Raw genomic sequence first — 26660 nt, forward strand, 5'->3', positions numbered from 1 at the left:
AAAAAATGCAAGGAATAAAAAGTTCATCAAGGAAAGTATCTATTTTTGCGGAAGATAGTTTTCTCTGGGCCCCAGTGTCACCAGTCTGTAAAATGGAGCTAATAAGACTTCTGTCACAAGGTTATGGTGGGGAATACATGAGCTAATGTATATAAACTGTTTAGTGCCCAGTGACTGGCACAGAGTTGGTTGTATGTAAAATGTAATGCTATTCCTAGGTGTAAATGAACTCTAGACACCAGTCCTGAGTGAGATGTATTCATCTGCATTACTGTGGTCTCCTTCATAACCATAGGTTCCCTGTGGCTTTCCTGAAAATGGAGAGCTGGCTCACCTATGTCTATGTTTTGGAGAACCCCACAATCAGGAGGGCTGAGTTGTTGTATCCTAGGAATTGGAGGAAACAGCTAAGGAAGGAAACCATAGGCACGCCTGCTGCAAAGAGCTATGGTAGCAGAGTGGGAAGCAGACAGACATACTTGGGTTCACATCCAGGCTCCCGCACTAACCATCTAACCTTGACATTTGGCAAGTTCACCCTCTCTGAGCTCTAGGTTCTTCATCTCTAGAATGGGAATAGTAATTACCTACCTCAGAGAGGGAGCAGTTGAGAGGATTCGATAGTACAGCTGAAAGGTGAACTTGGTAAATCTTTTCGCTACTTGAAACCATAACAGAAATTTATTGACAAGATGGAATTTGCAGTCTGTAGCTCTTTTTATTGCTCACCTATCCTGTTCCAAAGACCTGGAGTCTTTGTGAGTTCCCATGTTAATGGAAAAATCTCCACTGACTGTTTGCCAAAGAGGAGTTTCCTGCTCTTTCAGGAAAGAAAACTAAGGCCAGGTTGGCTCTGCCATACGTCCATGTGCATCTAGATGGAGATTTCTGCTCACAGATGCAGAATGCTTCTTCACCCCCTGTGTCTTTAGGCTAAATCCATTTCAAGGTGCCATGCTGGAGTTGCACATAAACAAGAAAAATTGGAAGAGGTTTGTGGGCAAAATAGCAACTAATTTTCATTGTGGGATCTATGCTTTTAGACTAGAAATCACTTTTCAGGAAGTGCTGGAAAGAACTTTGGAGATCTATTTTTAAACTGGAAATTGAGGCCCAGAGAAGTTAAAATGACTAACCCACATAAATGGGAGAAGAGGAACCCAGATCTCCTGTTTCGTGCAAGGAAGACTAAGAACATATTCCAGTCAGCAAGCTCTGTACACTGTCTCTGTAACACACCACCCAATGTGTCTATCATCTCTTCTAAGAACTCACCCAACTGGGAATGTCAAGAGTGAGATTCACTGAATGAGGTGGGTCTGCAGGAGGGACCTTCTTACTGCCAGACAGTTTGGTAATGTGAGGACTGCCCCCTACTTTCACTGGAAGGGGATTGTCTTCATTACCTACCTGTTCACTGACTTATCAGCAAGGGAAGCAATGATGCTGGTGACACCTTCCTTTCAAGCACTTTATTGTTTGTAAAGAACGTTCATTTCCATCTCCCTATTTGTCTCCCTTCCCAATTCTGAGACGATATTTGAATAGGATTAATTCCCAGTTACTGGGGTTCAAAGATGAAAAGTGAATTGTCAGTTTTTCAGAGGACTGTAAAAAAAAAAATCAAACAACAATAGCATCTTTCCCTCACTTGGGGTTTTTTTTCCTCCAAAAAACTCTAAGCATATTATCCCTATACTTTTTTTCCCCCTAAAGTCTTAAATCTTACCTCTTCAAAAAGGCCTTTTCTGTCCACCCAATATTCAGAGCTAACACAATGCACTCACTGTACACGACATTGTTTTAAACCCTTTCCATATATTAACTCTATTTAACCTCAGTACAAGCCTAGAAGTATTCTTGTCATCTCCATATGAGGCAAGCACTGTTATTATCACCACACTGGAACTGAGAAAAGTGGAGCACAGAAAGGATACATAACTTTGCCAAAGTCACACAGGGAGTAGTAGAGCCTGGGCTTGAACTCTAGCCATTTGGTGCTAGAGTCTGCACACTTTACCTCCACTATGTTGCCAACCTAAAGTAGGCGTCTTCTACTCCATTTTTCTTACTTACAGCACTCCTTCTTTCCCTTTTTCCCCCTTTTTTTGCCATTAATCATACTTTGTAATTAATTCTTTCCTCATTTACATGTTTGTTATCCGATTGTAAGTGCCATAGGGCAGGGATCATATCGGTCTCATTCACATCATAGGTATTCGTTGAATAAATGAAGAAATCTATGCTTGTGAGCACCATTCTGTAACAGACTGTTAAAAATTAATTTTACTTTGAAACAATTTCATACTTACAGAACAGTTATAATACAAAGAACATCACCCAGAGACCTCAATAAAGTTTCGCTACATGTTGTCAAAATACACTTTAGGGCCAGAGGATCCAGTCCAGGGTCACTTGAGCAACAAATATTTACTGAGCACCGGCTACTATTGGACTATATAACCGTCTCCTAACTGGTCTTTCAGCTGCAATCATTGCCTCCTACAGTCTTACACAGCAGCCAGAGTGACCCTTTTAAAATGAGTTAGATCATGTTAGTTCTCTGCTCAAGACTCGGCAATAATTCCCTATTACATCGAAAGTAAAAATCAGTGTTCTTTTCTCTCATCTCCTCTCCTACTCCTCTCACCTTGATCCAACCACACTAAATCTTGCCATTTCCCAAAGATTCTAGACATGCTTTTGTCTTAGGGTCTCTGCATCGGCTCCTCTCTATAATTTGTCTCAAGTAACTGCATGGCTAACTCCCCCACCTCCTTGTTGATTCCTAAACATGCATCACTACATCTCCCTTTGCTCCGTTTTTTTTCCCCCTAGCACTTACCACTTTTTTAAAAAAATTTATTTATTTATTTTTGGCTGCATTGGGTCTTCTCTGCTGTGCGCAGGCTTTCCCTAGCTGTGGCGAGTGCGGGCTACTCTTCGTTGCAGTGCACGGGCTTCTCATTGCAGTGGCTTCTCTTGTTGCAGAGCACAGGCTCTAGGCGTGCGGGCTTCAGTAGTTGTGGCACATTGGCTCAGTAGTTGTGGCTCGCAGGCTCTAGAGCACAGGCTCAGTAGTTATGGCGCACGGCCTTAGTTGCTCTGCAGCATGTGGAATCTTCCTGGACCAGGGCTCGAACCCGTGTCCCCTGCATTGGCAGGTGGATTCTTAACCACTGTTCCACCAGGGAAGCCCACCACTTTCTCATATACTTTACAGTTATTTACTATATTATTGTTTAATGGTTTATGTTCTGTCTCCTTTACTGGAATATAGCTACAGGTTGAGGAGAGGAATCTTCTTCTATTTTGTTTGCAGAATACACTAAGCACCTACAACTGTACCTGGCATATAGTTAAGTGTTCAATTAATAGCTGTTGAGTGAAGGAATGTTGAAAGTGTACTAAGTACCAGGTCCTGTTCTTGGTACAACAAAAAAACTCTCTGCCCTCATGGGACATGCACTGAAGTAGACTTAAGCCACCCAGACCTATTCCAGTCTTGGCTCCCCTGCCTATACCCTGTGAGATCTGGGCAAGTTACTCAACCTCTCTGAGCCTTCCTTTGCTATCAGTCGTTATGAGGATTAGACAGAAAAACAGCATTTGTATAGTGCCTGGCCTAAGAAGAGCTTTAATATTTGTTTCCTTTCTTTCCAGGCTGGAAAGTTGGTAGCCTGACATCTCTGCCAAGGGTTTAGGCAAGGTTTCTATTAAGGCCTTGGAAAGGTGCAAACAGGTTATTATACGGCCAGGCCTACCCAACTTTTTTTTTTTTTTTTTTTTTGGCCCTACCGTGCAGCATGCGGGATCTTAGTTCCCTGACCAGGGAGGAACCCGTGCCCCCTTCAGTGGAAGCGCATAGTCTTAACCACTGGACCGCCAGGGAAGTCCCCAGGCTTACCCAATTTTTAAGTGAAGATATTCTGGTGAGAGAATGCTTACAAGGGTCGGAGTGAGAAACCAGGGAATGGCTAGTGTCACCTACTTTGCCATTTTGCATCGTAAAAGCCTCGCTGGGTCCCCAGAGGTGAAAGTCTAGAGGAAGGGAAGGGGAGGAAGAGTAGCTGGCCACTATAGAAAACTACAAATCCCAGCACACCCCACGCTAAACAACTACGGGTCTCAGCAGTTTCAGCATCCTGGACCCAGGGGGCCCTGGGGGCCTGCATCCTGTGTTCCTCGGGAGAGAGCGTGGGGCGTGCCGAAGCAGCGGGGAAAATCGGGTCAAGCTTTACGCCGCTGCGTAGACGCGTCTCACGGGCCGGACGTGACGTAGGGAGGGTTCCGGCTTCGGCCTCCGCCGCTGCCGCCGCTAGCATAGCCGCGGACGCCGCTGCTGCCGTCGGGGCTTGTTATTTCTAAAATGGCGCCCCTGGACTTGGACAAGTATGTGGAGATAGCGCGGCTGTGCAAATACCTGCCGGAGAACGATCTGAAGGTGAGCCTGGCCGGGGCGGGAGCGCTGCTTTCGGGGCTCCCCCCCTTCCGGCAGCGGGGCTCCCGCCGGCCCGCCCTTCCTCTCTCCGCGGGACCCCCGGCGGTGTCCTGTCCCGTCACGGTGGAGGGCCTAACGCGGTGCGAGGCGACTCGTTCCGACTTGGCGTCACGCGGGGAGCGGGGGCAGCCCGAGTCCCCCGAATGCCATCCCGATTCCCTCGGCGGGGACCCCAAGGGATGTCGCGGCCTCTGCCCCAGGGTTGCCCGTCCTGGCCTTGGGGCTGCCCCGGGGCTCGAGTCTTCACGGCTTTGCTTACAAGACTCCTCTCCCCTCACCCCGACCCCGGGTCTCGGAGTCTGAGGCGAGCCTCCGCGGGCAGTGGCAGCGGTCATCCCCCCAGAGGCGGTGACAGGAGCGCGGGGAGGCCGGCGTCTGACAGGGGATGCAGCGTGCTCCCGGAACGCGGCCCCAGTGGGTTTAGGTGCCTGAGGAATGGGGATGGGAAGGGGCAGGCGGGGGCCCGAGCGGTCTGGTAGGGTGAGAGAACAAGTCGTCCCTCTGCCCGAGCACTCTCCCAGTTGCTTTTTAGGAGTGTTGGTTTTCTTCTGCTCATTCCAGTGTGAACCCGTTTTCGAGCACGTCTTTGAGCTGTTTTAAGTGGATAAAGTAACAGGCTCTCAATAAACACCAATACGTTTCTGTCCTTTAAGTTGTCCCCGCTCCCCCCCACCCCGCCCCAATCTCTTCTTAGCTCAAGATTTCGTTGTTTTGGTTTTCCAAAGGAAATGAGTCGTTCTTTGTACTGCAGAGTCCTAGCAACAGTAAACCTATGTTTGGGTAAAGGAATGAATGTAAGAATAAAGGAATGTAAGTCTTTGGGATACTGCTTTTTTGACAAGTTTCTATGCGTTTGTTAAAACCAGTGCTTAGGTGACTAGTAGTGTTTAGAGGTTAGTGGTAGTGCCTGTTCTTGTTCAATTAACTTTGATTTGCTGTGTGGTAAGTGGGTAAACTGTTGATAATTTTGAGTTCTTTTTATTCTTTAAGCTGTGGGTTTAAAGTAATTTATTTTTGTCCGTGAGTTTTTTTCTCTTAAGGAAGATATTACTGGTTTTTTCTTTTGCCATCTCTTGGTACAGGGAGTTGATATTTAACATCAGTCAACAGTATGCAAAATGATTAAGGCCACAGGAGCTGTTGTGAATGTAACTAACTTGTATGTTAATTATATGTGCTGTTTGATAGGGGAGTCATTCTTGTCCATTTTCCCCTTTTTAACAGGATAATTTAATTAAAATGGGGACAAAGCTAGTATTAGTAGAAATGAAGCTTTCATGCTCTTGTGACGATAGTTTTGTAGCTTCTTTCTGCATATGGCTTTTTAGGAAACAAGGATTTTTCCTTAAAAAATCGCAACATTGTGACCCAGTTCATTGCAAAACTAAAGTTGGTTTTTGCATGTCAGTGAATTGATGTGGAGTCTTCTGTTCTTTAGGATATGTAAAGCAGTTTTAAGCTTTGTGTTTATAATGAGTAAAATATTGCTTATTATGAAATGTATCTTGATATTGGATATTGAAATGATTTGAAAGACAAATCAGTTGGATTTTCTTTAGACCTCTTAGTTTGATAAACATTAGATTTCCTTCCTAACCTAAGAGAATATAGTTGTTAAACCATTTCATTTCCCTTTGCAACACAATTGGACTGTACTTAGTGTGTATCTGTTTCCTAGTAAATTCCCCCCACCCCCCCCGACCAACTACTAGAAAAAAAAATTCTGAATTTTTCTATATAAGTGGAGGCTTTTCTTCGTTGTCTTGGATTTTTTTTTTTTTTTGCGGTACGCGGGCCTCTCACTGTTGTGGCCTCTCCCGTTGCGGAGTACAGGCTCCGGACGCGCAGGCTCAGCGGCCATGGCTCACGGACCCAGCCGCTCCGTGGCATGTGGGATCTTCCCGGACCGGGTCACGAACCCGCGTACCTTGCATTGGCAGGCAGACTCTCAACCACTGCGCCACCAGGGAAGCCCTGGAAATGTTTTTATCAGATTAATTTTCTTGTGCTGCATCTCTGGTGTATTTAAAGAAATTTAATTCTGTTTCTCCCTCTTGGCATGAAATGCAAACTAAAATTAGGCAGGCCAAGAAAGTATTCCAGGAGCACTTTTTCTGAGGCTTCAAAGCCAAACTAAAATATTCTATCAAAGGAAGAAAAGAAATCATTGGGGCCACTTAATGATCATTATGGAAAAGATTTGTTCTGGTAGGAAAATAGACCGAAATTTACCTCTGTTTTAAATTGACTGGAAGTTGGAGATACTAAATAAAATAATAAATGCATAGGATGTTCTAGATCTAATCATGATTTCTCTGTATCTAAATTGGAAATGGTCAAATCACTAGTCCTGGGTCAAATGTACATAACTGTTTTGAAGGAATAAGGGTGTTATGTGAAGGTGAGTGGACCAAAGCATAACATTTCTTAAAAAAGAGTTCGTGTGATTCTCACCCACTAAAAAAATTTCAGAGAGGATCATAGAAGACACAGATTCCATATCTGACCAAATGTAAGAATGAATGATGAAAGACAGGTTTACTGAATACTTACACTTAAGTATTTTGTCATGGGAGAGGTTCTATAACTTGGAGATTGTCTGATCCCTTCGACAGTTCTTAAAGGTCCCATGTAAGTAAAGAAGTTGCACACTGAGTTGGTGTTCAGTTTTGTTTTCTTTTTTACTGAAGAACTGAAGACAGTTTCCATGGTAGGGGTTGGGAGAATACTAGTGTCCACCTCAGACATACAACACAGGGAGAAGTAACTACTTCTGTGGATTGATAGTTGCTGTAATCTTTTTTGGAACTCACTTTTATGTTTAGTCTGAGCCATCTCTGTTTTTCATATAAGGCCACTGAGCCATCTCTGTTTCTCATATAAGGCCACTGCTCTGCAAAATTGTACCTCTGTTTGAAATGCCTCCATAAAGCTTCAGAGAATTCTCCCTTGCTTTTTTCTAAGACTTGGTGAAGAGCCTTTTGTACCTCCTTATTCAGCCTCTATCTGATTTTATAGATTCTCATATATAGTAGTCTTGAGCCTTCTAGATTTGAAGCCTGTTAGTCTTGTCACTCACCTTATTGCCTGTCTTACTGATCATTCTGTTTACCTGAGTTGTTTGGTTTTGTATATTATATTTCTTTAGGTATTTCAAGGAAAAATGAACACAGTACAGCAGTTAGGGGCAGACTGTGGCTTTCTATAGGGCTAGAATAGTTTTTTCAGTGTTTTCATTTATAATCTTTCTGAGACCCTTTCTGATAATGCTTGGCATTTTGTCTTTTTGGCTACAGAATCACAGTCTCTTGGGTCTTCTGAAAACAGTCTGTAGCAGCGCTGTCCAATAGAAAATGCTCAGAAATGTGAGCCTCAAATTGTTAAATTTTTTAAAGTATAAACAAACAGGTGAGGGCTTCCCTGGTGGCGTAGTGGTTGAGAATCTGCCTGCCAATGCAGGGGACACAGGTTCGAGCTCTGGTCTGGGAAGATCCCACATGCCGCAGAGCAACTGGGCCCGTGAGCCACAACTACTGAGCCTGCGCGTCTGGAGCCTGTGCTCCGCAACAAGAGAGGCCACGATAGTGAGAGGCCCGTGCACCGCAATGAAGAGTGGCCCCCCGCTTGCCGCAACTAGAGAAAGCCCTCGCACAGAAACGAAGACCCAACACAGCTAAAAATAAATAAATAAATAAATTTATTTTAAAAAAATAGGTGAAATCAATTTTAGTAATATTTTATTTAACCCAATTTCAACATGCAATTAATATAAAATTACTAACATAATACCTTGTCTTTTTTTTGTATTAAGTCTACAAAATGTGATATATGTTTTACATTTACAATACATCCCAGTTTGGATCAGCCACATTTCAGGTGCTCAATAGCTACATGTGGTAGTAGGTTTCCTATGGGACAGTGCACACTTCTAATGACTCCCCAGACCCTTTTCTAGAATTTCAGAGCTGAGAGAGAATCAGAGTTTGCCTAGTTCTGTATTCTCACTTTACTGAGGGGGAACTGAGCTTTGTAGAGTTTATGATCTGCCTGAGGATGTCCAGCTCATCAGTAAATTAAGTTGGAAAGCCTCTTTGTGCAGAGCTCTTTCTGATACAGTTAATAGCCTTTTAGGATGGCAAATAGCATACTTTTCTAAGTATGTCTTCCACTTAATCACCTTTCTTTTTACCTTCCATTCTGAGCCCATTAGAGTGCTCTCTTCTGACAGTGTGCCTTGTACTTCCCTGCTTCTTTGCTTCTGCTTAGTCTCTTTCTTTTACCTACTTAATACTTATATAGCACAAATATTAAATCATTTAATACTGTGTGAGTTGGGTACTAACATTTGCCCCATTTTACAGACAGGTATCTCAAGCACAGGCAGATTAAGTAACTTTTCAAAGGCATATAGCTAGTAAGTAAGTGAAGGAGCTGCATTCAGACCTAGGCAGTCTGGCTCCAGGGTTCACGTCCATAACTACCACTTATGTTTCCTCTATACAATACCCTTCATGCCCCTTTTCATTTTATTTATTTAGTTATTTATTTTTCGGCCGCGCCAAATGGCTTGTGGAATCTTAGTTCCCCTACTAGGGATTGAACCCGGGCCCACAGCAATGAGAGCACAGAGTCCTAACCACTGGACCACCGGGGAATTCCCCTCCATGCCCTTTTTAGTTCTAGCTCAGATGTCACTTTCTCCATACAGGGCTCCTGGATTCCACAGTCAGAATTATTAGTAATGGTTAGAATTTACACAGCTACTTACAGTTTTCAGAGTACCTTCATGTCCACTCTATCACTGTGATAGGCAGAACAAATATCAGGACCTCATAAGGTGTAAGTGTTTTTGGCACAGTGAGTCAGCAGAGTATATACCAGAATTTATTTGCTATTTAAAATTTCCATTCTGGAATTCCCTGGTGGTCCAGTGGTTAGGACTCGGTGCTTTCGCTGCCATGGCCCAGGTTCAATATCTGGTCCGGGAACTAAGATCCCGCAAGACGTTTGGCAAGGCCAAAAAAATTTTCCATTCTTTCTGTTCTATACTAACCTTTGCCCCGGAGCACTTTCTGTTCCATTTTACTACCACTTGTATTGTTCTGTCTTGTATGATAGTAAATATACCTGTCTCCACCATTAGACTGCAAGCTTCTTGAAGGGCCAGGATCATATCTTGTTTATTTTTGTATTCTCCACAGTCTTAGAACACTGCCTTGTATGTGATAGACACTCAGTTAAGGTATGTTGAATCAAACTGTACTGCTTTACAACAGACATTTCTTTAACTGTCTCCTGTGTCAAGTACTATTCCCTGTGGATGCTAGAGATAGAATTTGGCACTTCCCTCTGTCTTTGAGGGGCTCTCAATATAGTAGGGGAGATAGAGAGGTAAACAAATGATCATTACATAGTTTGGTAGGTGCTAAAATAGAGAGCTGTCCAGCATATCGGAGAACATAGAAGAAGCAGCATCTAACTCTGGAGCCACAGATGGTTTCACAAAGGAGGAGCAATGAGAGGATGAGCGGAGTTTTTTCAGGTAGACAAGACGGGAAGGAAAGAACATGAAGCAGAAGAAATACCATGTGCAATGGTATAGCTTAATCTAAAAGAACATGGCTGGTTAACTTGAAGTAGTTTGGTATGGCTTGAGGTGGTTCAGGGAAGACAGGCAGAGACCAAATCATGGAAGACGAGGCTGATAAACTTGAATTTTTATCTTTGAGATGGTTCATGTATAAACATTTTGAAATGTTTTCATATTTTAGGGAAAAACAAATAAATCATGCTTGGTGATATTTTAAAAAATATCTACTAAATCTACTAAAAAGTAGATTCAAAGAAAACTATTAGATACACTGTTGTATGTAGTAGGAATATGACAAAATCATAAAGATGATATCTGAATGGAGTTTGGGAAACACTATCGTAGACAGAGGAGTGTCCTTGAGAGGTTTTTAAGGGGGACAGTGACAGGTTTTAGGAATTTTCTAGCAGCATTATGGACCTTGGATTGGAATGGGACAAAAATGTCATAGGAGCAGTAGACCAGATGACATGAAAGCTTTTGAAGTAAGCCAGTGACAAGTGGTTGTGGTGTTTAAGAGGAAATGAAGATGGTATAATAGGACCTGTTGACAGATTATGTCTAGGTTTGAGAGAGAGAGAGAAGAGTTGAGTGTAATCTCTTAGTTTCTGGCATGGATTACTTAGTAAATACTAATAACTAGACTAAGGCATTACAAGGGAGTTTGGTTTGGGCCAGACTGAATTTGAGATGCTGCCAAGTCAAGACATTGAGGCAGAAACGTTCAGAAGACTGTTGGATAAACAGATCTGTTGGGTAACAAATATTTATTGATTACCAAATGTGCTCCAGACACTGTTCTAATAGTGTTAAACTCAGGAGAACGGTCTAGACCAGTGGTTCTCAGCTGGGGGTGATTCTGCCCCCTGAGCGGATATTTGGCGATGTCTGGAGACACTTGTAGGTTTTCACAGCTATCTAGGGGGTGTAGAGGCCAGATGTTGATGAACATCATACAGTGCACAGGACAGCAGCCCCCACAACGGAGAGTTGTCGGTAGCGCCAGGGCTCAGAAACTCTGGTTTTTATTGAAGGTACAGATATTTCCTCCTGTATTGTTAGCGTGTGAATATCATTGTCATTTTGGATTCCTGCTCCCACTCTTCATTCCCAGTGATTTGTGTTATAGTAGAGACTCTATTCAAAGGCTGTGTAGAATATAATCTTAGATAGATTTTTATTTCTTAAGATAAGAGATTTTATAAATACCAGTATGTAAAAGTAAATAAAGGAAATAGTATGTTTCAGATAACAAGATCAGCTAAACGAAGAATTACAGAAATTCAAAACCCAGTGTATTTGAGGGGCAAGAGAGAACAGGGAGACAGGAGCAGAGAATAGAGTGGATCTGTAAACAAGTATCTTGAGGAAAATGTAGAGAAGGGAAATAGGGTCTCCTAAGAATGGGTCCATGAACCTCTACTTTTTCAAGGATTAGGAATTAATTAGGCACCGTGGGGAGAAATGGGTGTAGTTTGCCCTAAATTTGGGGTAAGATTGAGAATCTTGCCTGAGTGACTGCTTTGAGGCAGAAAGAGAAACAAACCGTGCTTCCTACAAATCAAGCTGCAAAAAGAAGCTGTGAAGGGCTTTGGAGGGGCTTGTCCCATGGCAAGACTGGGCTCTGAGAGTCCACTGTGTGTGTAGTTGGCTGACATATGTAGAGTTTGTACTGAAATTTCATAGACTTCTTCTTTTTTTTTTTTTTTTTTGCTGTACTCGGGCCTCTCACTGTCGCGGCCTCTCCCGTTGCGGAGCACAGGCTTCGAACGCGCAGGCTCAGCAGCCATGGCTCACGGGCCCAGCCGCTCCGCGGCATGTGGGATCTTCCCGGACCCGGGCACGAACCCGTGTCCCCTGCATCGGCAGGCGGACTCTCAACCACTGCGCCACCAGGGAAGCCCATAGACTTCTTATTTTTATCTGTTCTTGACATGAATTCTTGACATGAATTAAGCTGCTGCTGAACTGGAGCGATGAGAGGCAGTGGCTTTGGCTTAGAGGCTTAGTGCTCTAAGTCCTCTGTTGGGACTGCAGAAGTGACAGTTATAGGAGGCAGCTGTTAACTTTACTCAACTTAGGGTGCCTGGCCTCGGGTTGAAGATGTTGCCTAAGTAGTTTACATGGTTTGCTAGGCACTCACTGGCTTTTAGTAGGGTTTCACAGTGATGTTCTTTAGCTAATGGTCTCCTGTTACTTTCAGATCAGCACTGGGGGTTTGGGCCAGTCACCATAAGTGACTTGCAGTTCAGGAGGCATTATGGGCCAGGAGAGCCAGTCATATGTGGGTGCAAATTCTGCAGCATTCAAAATGGGAACTATAAAGTCCCTCACGAATCTGTGCTGTGATTAGTTTCAGAATGTTAAATGATAACTCACTTTGTTCTAAAAAGGATATAGAGTGGTTTACAAAGAAGCATTCAATATAGCAAGATAAATTATATTCAGAATAAGTAAGAAAAATGAGACAAAAAGAAAATAAAGATAGGAAACCAAGATGGAGCCAATAGGAAAAATAAGAATAGTACATATAAAATAAAAGCTATGATGACTGGGTTACTTCCTTGAGATTAGGCCTTAAGCTTTCTAGGAGCCTACAGAAGGATGTAAACTGATCAATTAAAAATTTACAGAGTCTTTAAGATGATAAAAATAAGCTTCTCAGGGAAATCACATCTATCCCTGATGGAAGAAACAAAGAGACATTCCTCTCCCGTCCTCCTTGAAGGCAACTATTTAATCACAGCATCCTATGCACCTTGTTTATAGTCCACGCAATGACAAGCTCTGTAAGAGGACTGTTTCCTATAATGTCCTTTACTACAGGTTGATAGTATGACATTAAAGTGCAATTTGGGAAAAAGCAATTGGGAAAGGAGTGCAGTGTAATGCAGGGTGGGGACAGCCCTCTCTAGAGGACAGTCTGGCTTAATTCATGGTGGAGTTTATAGTAGGTTGGTTTGTTTGGGTAACATACTAATAATTGATCTTTAAAGGGGTGTACACCAAATTTGGTGGAGCCCCCAAATTTACAAGAGTGGGCAGGAGGAGAGATCAACATTATACGCTTATGTCAGAGAATATATTAGGTATGGGCCCTGACCTTCACTGATGGAAGTTAGGCCTGTTCTTAAAAGATGTGCAGTCTGAAAGAGTGTGCGTGGGACAAGTGCCTGAGAACATGCAGGCCTCCTGGCAACAAACAGAAAACTCTGCCCACTCCTGGACAAATTACAGCAAAGCACTTCTGCAGATACCTTGGTGGAATTCTCTTTGAGGAGGTTTGGTGAGTGTACCTGAAAAAAATCGCAAATATTAATTGAGCAAGGCATTATACCTAAGAAAGGTGGGTAAGGTCCTGAGATAGGTACTTTAAAACATCACTATTTTGTTTTATTTTAAAAATTGTGTAGTTACAGAAAGTACATTTAAAAGTATACATTGCTGCTCTATGAGGCTAACCTAAAAAAAGTAGTGCTCTTTTTTCTGGCTGACTGAGAAGGGAGGTGGTAATGAAAGACTATAAAAAAATACAGGACAATCATGGCATATTTGTCCTTTGGAACTACCCTTAAGCTAGATGGAAGTGAGTTAGGGTGAAAAAAAATGCAAATAGTAATTGTAAACTTTGGGAGCTAATTACTATACAAATAATAAATTATATATCACAGGTCTAATGGATTATAATAGAAAGAGGATGTTGTACAACACTGATCTTTTGAAATTGATTGGGAGGACAGCTACCTCTATCCACAAGGAGTAGATTTGAGTGGTTATGGTCAACGTGGTAATTATTATTTTTAAAGAGGTAATATATATTATTAATTTAAAAATAACAGTTTTATGAGATATAATTCACATATCATAAAATTAATTTTTAAAGTGTATAATTCAGTGGGGTTTTTTTCCCAGTGGGTTTTAATATATTTACAGAGTTGTGCAACCATTGCCATAATCAATGTTAGAACATTTTTATCATCCCAAAGAAAAACTATACCCATTAACAGAAACTCCCCATTACCCCTTACCTCAAAGTCCAGCCCTAAGCAACCATTAATCTATTTTATATCTTCATGGATTTGCCTATTCCAGGCATTTCAGATAAATTGAGTCATATATTGAGTAGGCTAAAAAGTTCCTTCGGGTTTTTCCATAAGGTTTTACGGAACTTTTTGGCCAACTCAATATATATATATTTTTTAAAATAAATTTATTTGTTTATTTGTTTGTTTATTTATTTATTTTTGGCTGCGTTGGGTCTTCATTGCTGCGTGCAGGCTCTCTCCAGCTATGGCGAGGGGGGCCACTCCTTGCTGTGGTGCGTGGGCTTCACATTGCGGTGCTTGTTGCAGAGCACGGGCTCCAGGCGCACAGGCCCCAGCGGCTGTGGCACACAGGCTCAGCAGTTGGGGCTCGCAGACTCCAGAGTGCATGCTCAGTAGTTGTGGCGCATGGGCTTAGTTGCTCTATGGCATGTGGGATCGGGACCAGGGCTCGAACCCGTGTCCCCTGCACTGGCAGGCGGATTCTTCACCACTGAGCCACCAGGGAAGCCCCCTCCATCAGTATTGAACATAGCTGATTCCTCCTCTTTTGAAACATTTTCTTCACCGGACTTCCATAACACCACGCTCTCATGGTTTCCTTTGTACCTTATCAAGCAGTCCCTTTTGCTGGTTCCTCCTTCTGTCCCTAACTTCTGTGTGAAGTATTAAGACTCGTTTTGGTAACTTATCCTTTTCTCTATTTGTAAGCAGCCACTTTAGTTGTCTCTTCTAAGTCTCATGACTTGAAATATATATTCCCTGACCATCTCCAAATTGGTCTCTCTAGCCTGGATCCTTTTCCTTGAATTCAGGACTCACTCGGTCAGCTGTTTACAGTACATCTTAGGCACTTTGAAGTTTGATAGGCATTGCAGACTTAGTGTGTCAAAATCAAATTCTTACAGCCAAATAGTGGAAACAACCCAAATGTCCAGCAACTGACGAATGGATAAGCAAAATGTGGTAAATACATACAATGGAATATTATTCAGCTATAAAGAAGAACAAACAAATCATGTATGTTACAATGTGGATGAACTTTAAAAACATATGTTAAGTGAAAGAAGCCAGTTACAAAAGACCCCACTTCTAGGTGTCCAGAATGAACAAATCCATAGACACAGCAGACTAGTGATTGCCTAGGGCTGTGGGGTGGGGTTGTGGGAGGTGGGAGATGAGTGCTAATGAGTATACAGTTTCTTTTTGGGGTGATGAGAATGTTCTAAAATTGAGTATGGTGATGGTTGCCCAACAGTGAACATGCTGAAAACCATTGAATTTTATGCATTAAAGGGGTGAATTTTACGATGTCTGAATTATATCTCAATGAAGTTGTTAAAAAAGCCCCACAAATTCCTGGTTCCCCGTCCCCCAAACAAAACCCAAACAAATCAAAACAATCTACTACTCATGAAAAAATAATTGAGAAACACTGGGCTTATTAAAATTAAAAACTTTGCTCTGCATGGGAATTCCCTGGTGGTCCAGTGGTTAGGATTTCACGCTGTCACTGCTGAGGGCCCAGGTTCGATCCCTGGTCAGGGAACTAAAATCCCACAAGCCACGCGGCCAAAAAAAATTTTAAAAAACAAACAAAAACGTTGCTCTGCAAAGGACACTTTCAAGAGAATGAGAAGGCAAGCTACAGACTGGGAGAAAATATTTGTGAAAGACATGTCTGATAAGGGACTTTTATCCAGAATAAACAAAACACTCTTAAAACTCAGCAGTAGGAAAACAAACAACCCTATTAAAAATGGGCCAAGGGCTTCCCTGGTGGCGCAGTGGTTGAGAGTCCACCTGCCGATGCAGGGGACACGGGTTCGTGCCCCGGTCCGGGAAGATCCCACATGCCGTGGAGCGGCTAGGCCTGTGAGCCATGGCCGCTGGGCCTGCGTGTCCGGAGCCTGTGCTCCGCAATGGGAGAGGCCACAGCAGTGAGAGGCCCGCGTAATGCAAAAAAAAAAAAAAAAGGGGGGGGCCAAAGGGGCTTCCCTGGTGGCTCAGTGGTTAAGAATCCGCCTGCCAATGTAGGAGACACAGGTTCGAGCCCTGGTCCAGGAAGATCCCACATGCCGCAGAGCAGCTAAGCCCGTGTGCCACAACTACTGAGCCTGCACTCTAGAGCCCGCATGCCACAACTACTGAGTCCATGTGCTGCAGCTACTGAAGCCTGCATGCCTAGAGCCCATGCTCTGCAACAAGAGAAGCCACCGCAATGAGAAGCTGCGCACTGCAACGAAGAGTAGTCCCTACTCACCGCAACTAGAGAAAACCCATGCGCAGCAACGAAGACCCAATGCAGCCAAAAAAAAAAAAAAAGGGCCAAAGACTTGAACAGATACCTCAGCAAAGAAGATATGTAGATGACAAATAAGCCTATGAAAAGGTGCTCCATATCATATGTCATTAGGGAGATGCAAGTTAAAACAAGGTGGGAATTCCCCAGCGGTCCAGTGGTTAGGACTCTTGCTTGCTTTCACTGCCGAGGGCCCAGGTTCAATCCCTGGTCAGGGAACTGAGATCCCACAGTCCGCGTGGTACGGCCAAAAACAAAACAAAACAACAACAACAAGGCAGTACCACTACACACCTATTAGAATGGCCAGAATCCAAAACACTGACAGCACCAAACACTGGCACAACTGTAGAGCAGCGGAAACTCTCACTCATTGTTGATGAGGATGCAGACTAGTACAGTCACTTTGGAAAGTCATTTAGCAGTTTCTTAGCAAACTAAATACCCTTACCATATGATGTAGCAGTCATGCTCCTTGGTGTTTATCCAAATGAGTTGAAAACTTAACATCCACTGTAAAACCTATACACATGATTATGGCAGCATTATTCATAATTGCCAAAATTTGAAAGCAACCAAGATGTCCTTCAGTAGACAAATGGTTAAATAAACTGGTACATTGAGATAATGGAATATTATTCAGCGCTAAAAAGAAATGAGCTATCAAGCCATGGAGAGACATGAAGGAAGCTTAAATGCGTATTACTACGTGAAAGAAGCCAACCTGAAAAGACAACATATGTATGATTCCAACTATATGACATTCTAAAAAAGGCAAAACTATAGTGATAGTAAAAAGATCAGTGGTTTCCTTCCTTTCCCCATACCTTGCCCGACACATCTCTTAAATCTGGATGTCATCTGTATCCTTTATCACATCCTTTAGTAAACTGGTAAATGCAAGTGTTTCCCTGAGTTCAGTGAGCTGCTCTAGCAAATTATTCAAACCTAAGGGGGAGGTCTTTGGAACCTCTGATCTATAGCTGGTTGGTTAGAAGCGCAGGTGATAACCTGGGCTTCCAACTGGTGTCTGAAGTGTGTGTGTATATTGGCAGGGGAGTTGGGAGGGGGCAGTGTTGTGGGACTGAGCCCTTAACCTGTGGAATCTGACACTATCTCTGGTAGATAATGTCAGAATTGAGTTAAATTGTAGGATACCCCGCTGGTGTTGCAGAGAATTGCATATTGTAGGTAGAAAAAACCTCCATACATTTGGTGACCAGGAGTGTCAAAACTGTGAGTGTTCTGTGTGACTAGTAAGGGAGACACATAGGAAAGAAGCACAAAGTAGGGAAGAACTGAGTTTTTCCCGACATAGGAAGGAAAAAGCTGAGGTTTTTTGTTTTTGTTTTTTTTAAACAAATGCAAAGTGGAACTGAAGGAACCTTAGAGACCATCGTTCATGATAAACTTAAGGCTCTGAGTTCAGAAACATTGTTTCACTCACCAGTATCTGTTCCTTTTACAAATAATGGATGGATTATATATCTGGACCAAGGATTGTTTATTGAAGCATCTGAGGGTTGTAGGAAATTCAGCACAGAAGGAGCTCGCTACTCAGGGCCAGAAGGACTCCAGGCCAGAAGGATGATCTTGCCTTTGAGGTGCTCTTTGAAGATGAAGAACTTATCCTACGAATAAGAGCAAACCTTTTTATTTTGAAAATGTTTTAAACACCTTGATTTACCCTCATTTTTTGGGGGGTGGACTTTTTCTTGCTCTTCCTCCCCCCTCCCATTGTGAGTTCTCTCCTATGCTTGCCTCTGTGTTGTAGCTATAACTGTTAAAGTGTGTCTCTCATATATTTAAGTAAATTGTAGCATTTAGATTCCTTAATTAATGTTTAAAATCATTTCATTATGCTTGAGTAGTTTAATTTGTCCTTTCTTGGCAGATCTTCATAAAATCTAGTAGGGCCTCTGACTGTAGTATTAACTGGTCTCAGATGGAAGGAATATTCCCCCCCAGTTCTTTTTTTTTTTTTTAATATTTATTTTGGCTGTGCCAGGTCTCAGTTGCAGCACGCTGGATCTTCGTTGCGGCATGCGGACTTCTTAGTTGTGGCATGTGAACTCTTAGTTGCGGCATGCAAACTCTTGGTTGTGGCATGCACGTGGGATCTAGTTCCATGACCAGGGGTCACACCCGGACCCCCTGCATTGGGAGCATGGAGTCTTACCCACTGGACCACCAGGGAAGTCCCTAGAGTTGTTTTTTTTAAAAAATTAATTAATTAATTAATTTTTGGCTGTGTTGGGTCTCCGTTGCTGCACGCAGGCTTTCTCTAGTTGCGGCGAGCAGGGGCTACTCTTCGTTGTGGCACGCGGGCTTCTCATGGCAGTGGCTTCTCTTGTTGTGGAGCATGGGCTCTAGGCGCGCAGGCTTCAGTAGTTGTGGCACGCGGGCTCAGTAGTTGTGCCTCGTGGGCTCTAGAGCGCAGGCTCAGTAGTTGTGGTGCACGGGCTCAGTTGCTCCGCGGCATGTGGGATCTTCCCGGACCAGGGTTCGAACCCGTGTCCCCTGCATTGGCAGGCAGATTCTTTTTTTTGTTGCGGTACGCGGGCCTCTCACTGTTGTGGCCTCTCCCGTTGCGGAGCACAGGCTCCGGACGTGCAGGCTCAGCGGCCGTGGCTCACGGGCCCAGCCGCTCCGCGGCATGTGGGATCCTCCCGGACCGGGGCACGAACCCGTGTCCCCTGCATCGGCAGGCGGACTCTCAACCACTGCGCCACCAGGGAAGCCCCAGATTCTTTATTTATATTTATTTTTGGCCATGTTCAGTCTTCGTTGCTGCGTGAGGGCTTTCTCTAGTTGTGGCGAGCAAGGGCTACTCTTTGTTGCAGTGCACGGGCTTCTCATTGCAGTGGCTTCTCGTTGCGGAACACAGGCTCTAGGCGCGTGGGCTTCAGCAGTTGTGGCACGTGGGCTCTAGAGTACAGGCTCAGTAGTTGTGGCGCACGGGCTTAGTTGCTCCACGGCATGTGGGATCTTCCCGGACCAGGGCTCGAACCTGTATCTGCTGCATTGGCAGGCAGATTCTTAACCACTGCGCCACCAGGGAAGTTCCCCTAGAGTTCTTTTTAAAAGGTAGAGTGACTCTTAAATTTTAGACTTACATTTTGCGATTAATTTTGTTAACGTTTCTATTTTGAGATAATTATAGATTTATATGCAATTGTAAGAAATAATACCAAGTGATCCCATGTACCGTTTACCCAGTTTTCTCTAGTAGTAACGTCTTGTGGAACAAATACCACAACCAGGTTATTGACATTGATACACTCCACGATCTTGTTCATAATTCTCCAGTTTTACTTGTACTCATTTGTGTGTATATTTAGTTCTATGCAGTATTGTTATATCTGTAGTCTCATGTATCTAATACCACATTCATGATACAGACAGTTCCATCACCCCCAAGGAGTCCACATGTTGTCCTTTTTATAACCATACACATTTCCCTCCTGCTGCCCCTACCTCCTAGACCCTTGGCAATCACTAATCTGGTCTCCATTTCTATAAATTTTTTATTTCAATAATGTTATATAAATGGAATCATACAGTATATAACCTTTTGGGATAGGGTTTTTTTTTTCTCCCCACTCAGCATAAATCCCTTGAAATTTATACAGATTGTCATGTGTCAATAGTTTGTTTTTTATTGCTGAATAGTATTCCATGGTGTGAATGTACCATACTTTATTCACTGTTGAAGGACAACTGATTTATTTCTAGTTTTTGGCTCTTATGAATTAAGCTTCTGTGGACCTTTGTGTACAGGTTTTTATGTGATTATAAATTTTCTTTGCCAAGAGTGCAGTTGCTGGGTCATATTTGGTAAGTGCGTGGTTTGCAATGTACTTTAAAAATTAGCAGATAAGGGCTTCCCTGGCGGCGCAGTGGTTGAGCATCCACCTGCCGATGCAGGGGACATGGGTTCGCGCCCCAGTCCGGAAGGATCCCACATGCCGCGGAGCGGCTGGACCCGTGAGCCATGGCTGCTGAGCCTGCATGTCCGGAGCCTGTGCTCTGCAACGGGAGAGGCCACAACAGTGAGAGGCCCGCGTACCGCAAAAAAAAAAAAAAAAAAAAAAAAAAAAAAAAAAAAAAAAAAAAAAAAAAAAAAAAAAAAATTAGCAGATTAAAACCTTTTCCTGGGCTTCCCTGGTGGCGCAGTGGTTGAGAGTCTGCCTGCCGATGCAGGGGACACGGGTTCGTGCCCCGGTCTGGGAAGATCCCACATGCCGCGGAGCAACTGGGCCCGTGAGCCAAAATTACTGAGCCTGCGCGTCTGGAGCCTGTGTTCCGCAACAAGAGAGGCCGCGATAGTGAGAGGCACGTGCACCGCGATGAAGAGTGGCCCCCGCTCTCCACAACTAGAGAAAGCCCTCGCACAGAAACGAAGACCCAACACAGCCAAAAATAAATAAATAAATAAAGCAAACTGTCAACAAGTAAAAATAAACACTATTATAAAAAAAAAAAAAAAAACCTTTTCCTGTTAAAATTATTGACTTTTACATTTTTTTTGTTGAAAAACATCATTTTACAGTTCCTTGCAGAGCTCTCTGTCTTCTAGAACCTATTACCTGTATAGCCTGGGAGTTTGCATCTTGGAATAGGCATTGTGAGAGGAAGGTAAAAGCTGACAGAAATCGAATCCCAGAATCATCATAGTTTCCTTTCCTGTGAAACAGTACATGGATTAGTTCTTGTCTTTTTTGCATTTGGTCTTCAGTTTTAATATTGTAATAAAAGGTTGCATTTTATTTTCTCTTCTTACAGCGGCTATGTGACTATGTTTGTGACCTCCTCTTGGAAGAGTCAAATGTCCAGCCAGTATCAACACCAGTAACAGTGTGTGGAGACATACATGGACAGGTAAAATTTCATGAGGAGATTTTTAGCTTTTGTACTGTCTGTCCATAGTCCATGTCTGTTTCCAGTTGTGCTGCAAAATATTAAAAAAAAAAAAAAAGCTGGTGGTTGGCTAGGGTGCCTCAGTCTGTGTGACATTAATGATTCCTGGTTACTGTTAAAGTGAATAAAAGCAGTGGTCAAATTACTCATGGACTTTGTTGAAATCATACTTAGAAAGTGAAAAGTGAAGCATTATTGCTCTGTGAACAGGGGGAGATAATAAGATACAAATGTGCGCTGCTCATAGTTATTATGATTGATAGCAGATGCTTTGGTGTTAGGCACTAATTTTCTATTCATTCTGTTCATTTCTGTTCTGTTCACTTAGTGTCATATTTTATTGAAAATTTATCATTTCTTTAGTGGGAATGAGAATAGCAGCAGTTCAGAAAGATAAAATTATTGGTGCATGATTTTACAGCAAGTCAGTGCTAGAATGGGATGAGAAAGACAGTTCATTTTTTCATCTGCTGGGGTTTTATGTGTTTGTTTTTAAGAGTTTCAGAGCATTGACAGGAGGGGTACACCTCATCTTTAGACTCTTACTGTCAGTGTTTAGCCTAGTTAGATAACTGTGTATTTGTAGTTTTTTCTTTTTTACTGGGAAATGAAAGCTGAACAGAACACTCATAGACTGCTCTGTGCATGCAATGGAATTGGGGCTATAAGACATAATATTTGTGAACAACATAGTATTTATGAATTCCTACAGGACCTTAACTATGACTGCCTAAAGGAGCAGAAATGTGTGTAGCTTGGTGGTGATTGAGGGCTGCTCCATGAGTAAAGTTCTATTTTTTTTTTCTTTTAATTTGGCTGCCCTGGGTCTCCGTTGCGGCGCGCAGGCCCTTCATTGCCGGCTTCTCTCTAGTTGCGGCACTAGGGCTCTTAGAGTGCGCAGGCTCAGTAGTTGCGGCATCCAGGCTTAGTTGCCCTGTGGCATGTGGTATCTTAGTTCCCCGACCAGGGATCGAACTCGCGTCCCCTGCACTGGAAGGCGGACTCTCAGTCACTGGACCAGCAGGGAAGTCCCATAAAGTTCCATTTTGACTACTTAGCTCTTTTCTTTTTGGTTTTTCAGTCTGTTCTCTGGATGTGTGAGGTTATAATAAATGACATCTGCATGTTATCAGCTTCTAAATAGAGGCCCCCACTATGTCATATTTAATCTGTTAAAATTCTAGTTCTCTAAAGTAGACCTTAGGAGTTCTTCTTAATTTCCATGTAACTTCTCTCCAAAAGGATAATAAATATTTGTATTTTGCTAACATAAAGGATATTAATATAAGCAGTGCCTTAACATATTTCTAAAAGCTGGAATAAACCAAGTAATGCTTTCCCTTGATTATAATATTAAAATTGAGGGGTTACCTGTGTTTATTGGCCGCAGCACGAGGCTTGTGGGATCTTAGTTCCCGACCAGGGATCGAACCTGTGCCCTTGGCAGTGAAAGTGCAGAGTCCTGGGCTTCCCTGGTGGCGCAGTGGTTGAGAGTCCGCCTGCCGATGCAGGGGACATGGGTTCGTGCCCCAGTCCGGGAAGATCCCACATGCCGCGGAGCGGCTGGGCCCGTGGGCCATGGCCGCTGAGCCTGCGCATCCGGAACCTGTGCTCCGCAGCGGGAGAGGCCACAACAGTGAGAGACCCATGTACCGCAAAAAAAAAAAAAAAGAAAGTGCAGAGTCCTAACTACTGAACTGCCAGGGAATTCCCCAAGACTTTTCAATAATATGAATTATAGTCATAATCAGAGGTCAGGAAGTTAGACACAACTTCAAACTGCTAAAATTAATTCAGATAATAAATTTGCACTTCTACTGATAGATTATATATACCTTCAGTCAAATGTACAATTCTTGCTTTCATTTATCTTGTGTTTTGACATTAATGTACTTTTCACATATTGCATGTCAATTTTTTTTAAGGTTCCTATGAGGTAGGATTTTGTAGAGAAGGAAACTGAGTTGAAAGATTGAGGAATTAACCTAAATTCGCACAGCTACTAAGGGACAGAGCTGAGATTTGAAACTCATTTGGGTGCCCAATGGCCCATATTATTTATTTCTTTATTTTTTGGCTGCACGGCTTGTGGGATCTCACTTCCCTGACCAGGGATTGAACCTGGGCCACATCAGTGAAAGCCTGGAATCCTAACCACTAGGCCCGCAGGGAACTCCCAGCCCATGTTATTTTAAGACTACTACCAAATTGAGCCGTGTTTCTCTTGTACTTGACCCTTTAAAACAATTGCTCATCAAAAGCATGGGACTTGAGGAGCTTCTAAATGTCTGCAGACTAGTCAAATGTAAGGTGTATCTTTTGGAACTTGTACAGTTGTCTTCCCCTTGGGCTAGTTTTGGAATTGCAGGATTGGTTTATGAGTATAAATAAACTCATAAGAAATGTTGACAAGCATACAGTTGCTGAGAAGCACTGAAACAGCATAATCTAGTGAGGAGATTGCAGACTTCATTGTCAGACAGAGCTTGGTTTAAGTTAAGTCCTGCTTGGGTACATAACAGCTGTTTAAGAAGCCATTTCAGCTAGCTCTTCAGTTCTTTAAATATGGCCTGTGGACCCTTGATCATCTATAAGATGGCACAAAATCAACTGAGGGTAAAACTGTTGGTGCCTCAGCATGAATCAAGGGAGTGTCATCAGCCTATGCTGGTTGTCATTGTATTCTTCACCAGCATGCATGCATGTACAGTAAAATAAAGTGCCAGTATCACTTAAGAATGTCCTGGATGAAGCAGTAATATTAATTGGCACTCTTGACCCCTTAGTAGATACATCTTTTGAGTAGTCCCTGTGATGAAATAGGAAGTATGCATAAAGCACATCTGCTGCATATCAAAGAAAAATGGTTTGCTCAAAAGAAAAGTACTTGTGCAGTTCTTTGCATCTCCTGCTGAAATAGCCTCTTTTTTTAAATGGAACACTGTTTTTACTTGAGAGAATGAATGACAAACTACAGGTATTTGGCAACTGTTTTGCAAAAGTGAACGAAGTGAGCCAGTCACTTCAAGGAAAACAATTGACGTTATTTGTTGCTGATGACAGAATTTGAGTTTTCAAGTGAAATATTGGAATTTTAGAAATTTTGAGTTTACCACCATGAGGCTACTAGCTTCTGATACTTAAAAGACTCTTCTGATGAGGTGAGTGATTAAATTAACATATTTTTTTGATGATGTATAAAGAAATGTCATTTCCATTTTCCAAATAACCAGTGTGTTACCCACTCAAAGTGTTAGACCAACTTATCTAACAGAGTTTGAGAAGAGACCAGTTGTCAAGTTTTGATGTATTAAAAGAAGAATATGCACCATTATCTCTAAAGGTTATTAAAATTTTCCTCCCTTTTGTAACACATACCTGTATGAAGGTATGTGTTACACTTTAAATTTCTAATATGGTTAATACTGATTCATATAACATATAAACAAAAGCTTTTTGGGGACCTGTAATTTTTAAGACTATGAGTGCGTCCTGAAACCAGAAAGTTTAAACACTGCTGAGTTAGCCAACTCTTTCCTTGCCTCTAATAATGGAATAAAATCCACTTCTCAGGATTGGTTTTGTTTTAAAATGAGAACATTTACAGAGTGTGTGTGATATGAAAAACATACAATAGATGGTAGAAATTATTTGTGAAATAATGAGATGGGCTTCCAGTAATGTGTGACAAGGTTAATTGTCTGCATATGTTTTCAGTAAATATTTATTATATTAAAGAATTTTGGAAAAAACTACCAGTATGGAGTAGGAACTGGGGGTCCCCAAAGCAGAATTTTTGATCATCCATTAAATATATATAAGTTAAATGGAAACTTACAAAGCTTTTATTCAAGAATGTGTTTCTACAGACATCAGAAGTAAAGTCTAAGGACACTCACTCTTTCACCACACTTTTATAGAAGCAATTGTTTCATAAAACTTTTTAATGTTTCCTTCCTGACTTTGAGTGTGTACATACTCAATTTTTACATAACAAAATTGTATAGTTATATTAGAGGTATAGTTTTGTGTTCCCTTCTTTTCCCTAGTCATTTTCCCAGTTTGCTGCATAGTTTCCATTATAATCATGATTTATGACTGCCTAAGGTCCAGGTCTTTGAATTGGTAGATCATACTTTATTAACATTCCCTTACGTTAGTCACAAAGGTTGTTTCTTCTGTTATTAGAAATGATGCTATGATGCATTTTCTCTATGTTATACAGCTTTTTTTTTTTTTTTCCTTTAGGATATAGTCACAGAAGAGGAGTTACTAGGCCAAAGTAACACAGACACATATATGTATGTGTATATATATACACTGAAAGTGTATTTAGATATATATACTTACTTTTCACTGCTCATATTGTGTGTGATTTTACTTATACATATCTGATATATGATATACATACACACGTCATATATATATCTGTGTGGTGGGAAGTGAGAAGTATATTCCTTCAAAGGAAGGGATTCCACTTAGTAGAAATGGACAGCATATATTTTGAATAAATAATAGTCTACCAGTTGACTGAGACTGAATTTGTTTCATTTGTTTGCTTGCTAATTTTAAGAAGATAGGAAAATTTTATTTTAAACTTTCTAAAGTTTTTTTTTTTAAGCAAGTGACAACTCTTCAGACTTACGAAACATTGCTACAAAGGGTAGTAATTTATTTCAGTAGTTAATCTTTAAATTTCAGTTTTGTTCACTATGACTAAGATTTCTGTACTGTTTTAAGTGTTAGAAATTTAAGTAGTAATACTACTTTCAAGTGTAAAAGATAGATGTGAAGGAAATTATTGGTTGTAGTTGGTATGGTATATTATAGTCAGTTCCTTTAATCTAAAATCCTTTGTCAGAAAAACTGTGACTTCAGGAAGTAGGATTAGGATAATCGAGTTGACTGAAGTTATCAAACGCACATTTTTGTCAGTTAAATTTTCAGTCAAGTAGAATATGATGAAATATACTATTCTTTTTCTACTGATTATTGAGAAGACTCTCCACAGCTGTAGAAGCTGAGGGTACACATCTTCCAAAGTAGAGTGTAAGAAGGTAGGTTGATCTGCTCTTTACGACACTATGAAGTGTCATGTAAATTCATTCTTTGAAAGAAATTCTTATCCACTTGTTTCCTTATCTTTTGTCTCTTTAAGATAGATGCAAGGGGCTTCCTTGGTGGCGCAGTGGTTGGGAGTCTGCCTGCCGATGCAGGGGACGCGGGTTCATGCCCCAGTCCGGGAAGATCCCACAGGCCGTGGAGCGGCTGGGCCCGTGAGCCATGGCCGCTGGGCCTGCGCGT

At 42.1% G+C, this 26660-nt stretch overlaps 1 protein-coding gene across 1 annotated transcript in view; it reads left to right on the forward strand.

Annotated features, from left to right (window-relative positions):
• The first annotated feature begins 4243 nt into the window (after nucleotides 1-4243).
• The window catches only part of PPP6C (protein phosphatase 6 catalytic subunit), a 29583-nt gene continuing 7166 nt past the window's right edge, over nucleotides 4244-26660 (forward strand). Inside the window, exons 1-2 of the mRNA XM_081236923.1 lie at nucleotides 4244-4444; nucleotides 21222-21317. Of these exons, the coding sequence (XP_081093049.1) occupies nucleotides 4370-4444; nucleotides 21222-21317 (171 nt within the window). The 5' untranslated portion in view covers nucleotides 4244-4369. The remainder of the gene's footprint in view (nucleotides 4445-21221; nucleotides 21318-26660) is intronic.

The sequence above is a fragment of the Mesoplodon bidens genome (genome assembly GCF_964165515.1).
Source record: "Mesoplodon bidens genome assembly, chromosome: 6".
Lineage (NCBI taxonomy): Eukaryota > Metazoa > Chordata > Mammalia > Artiodactyla > Ziphiidae > Mesoplodon > Mesoplodon bidens.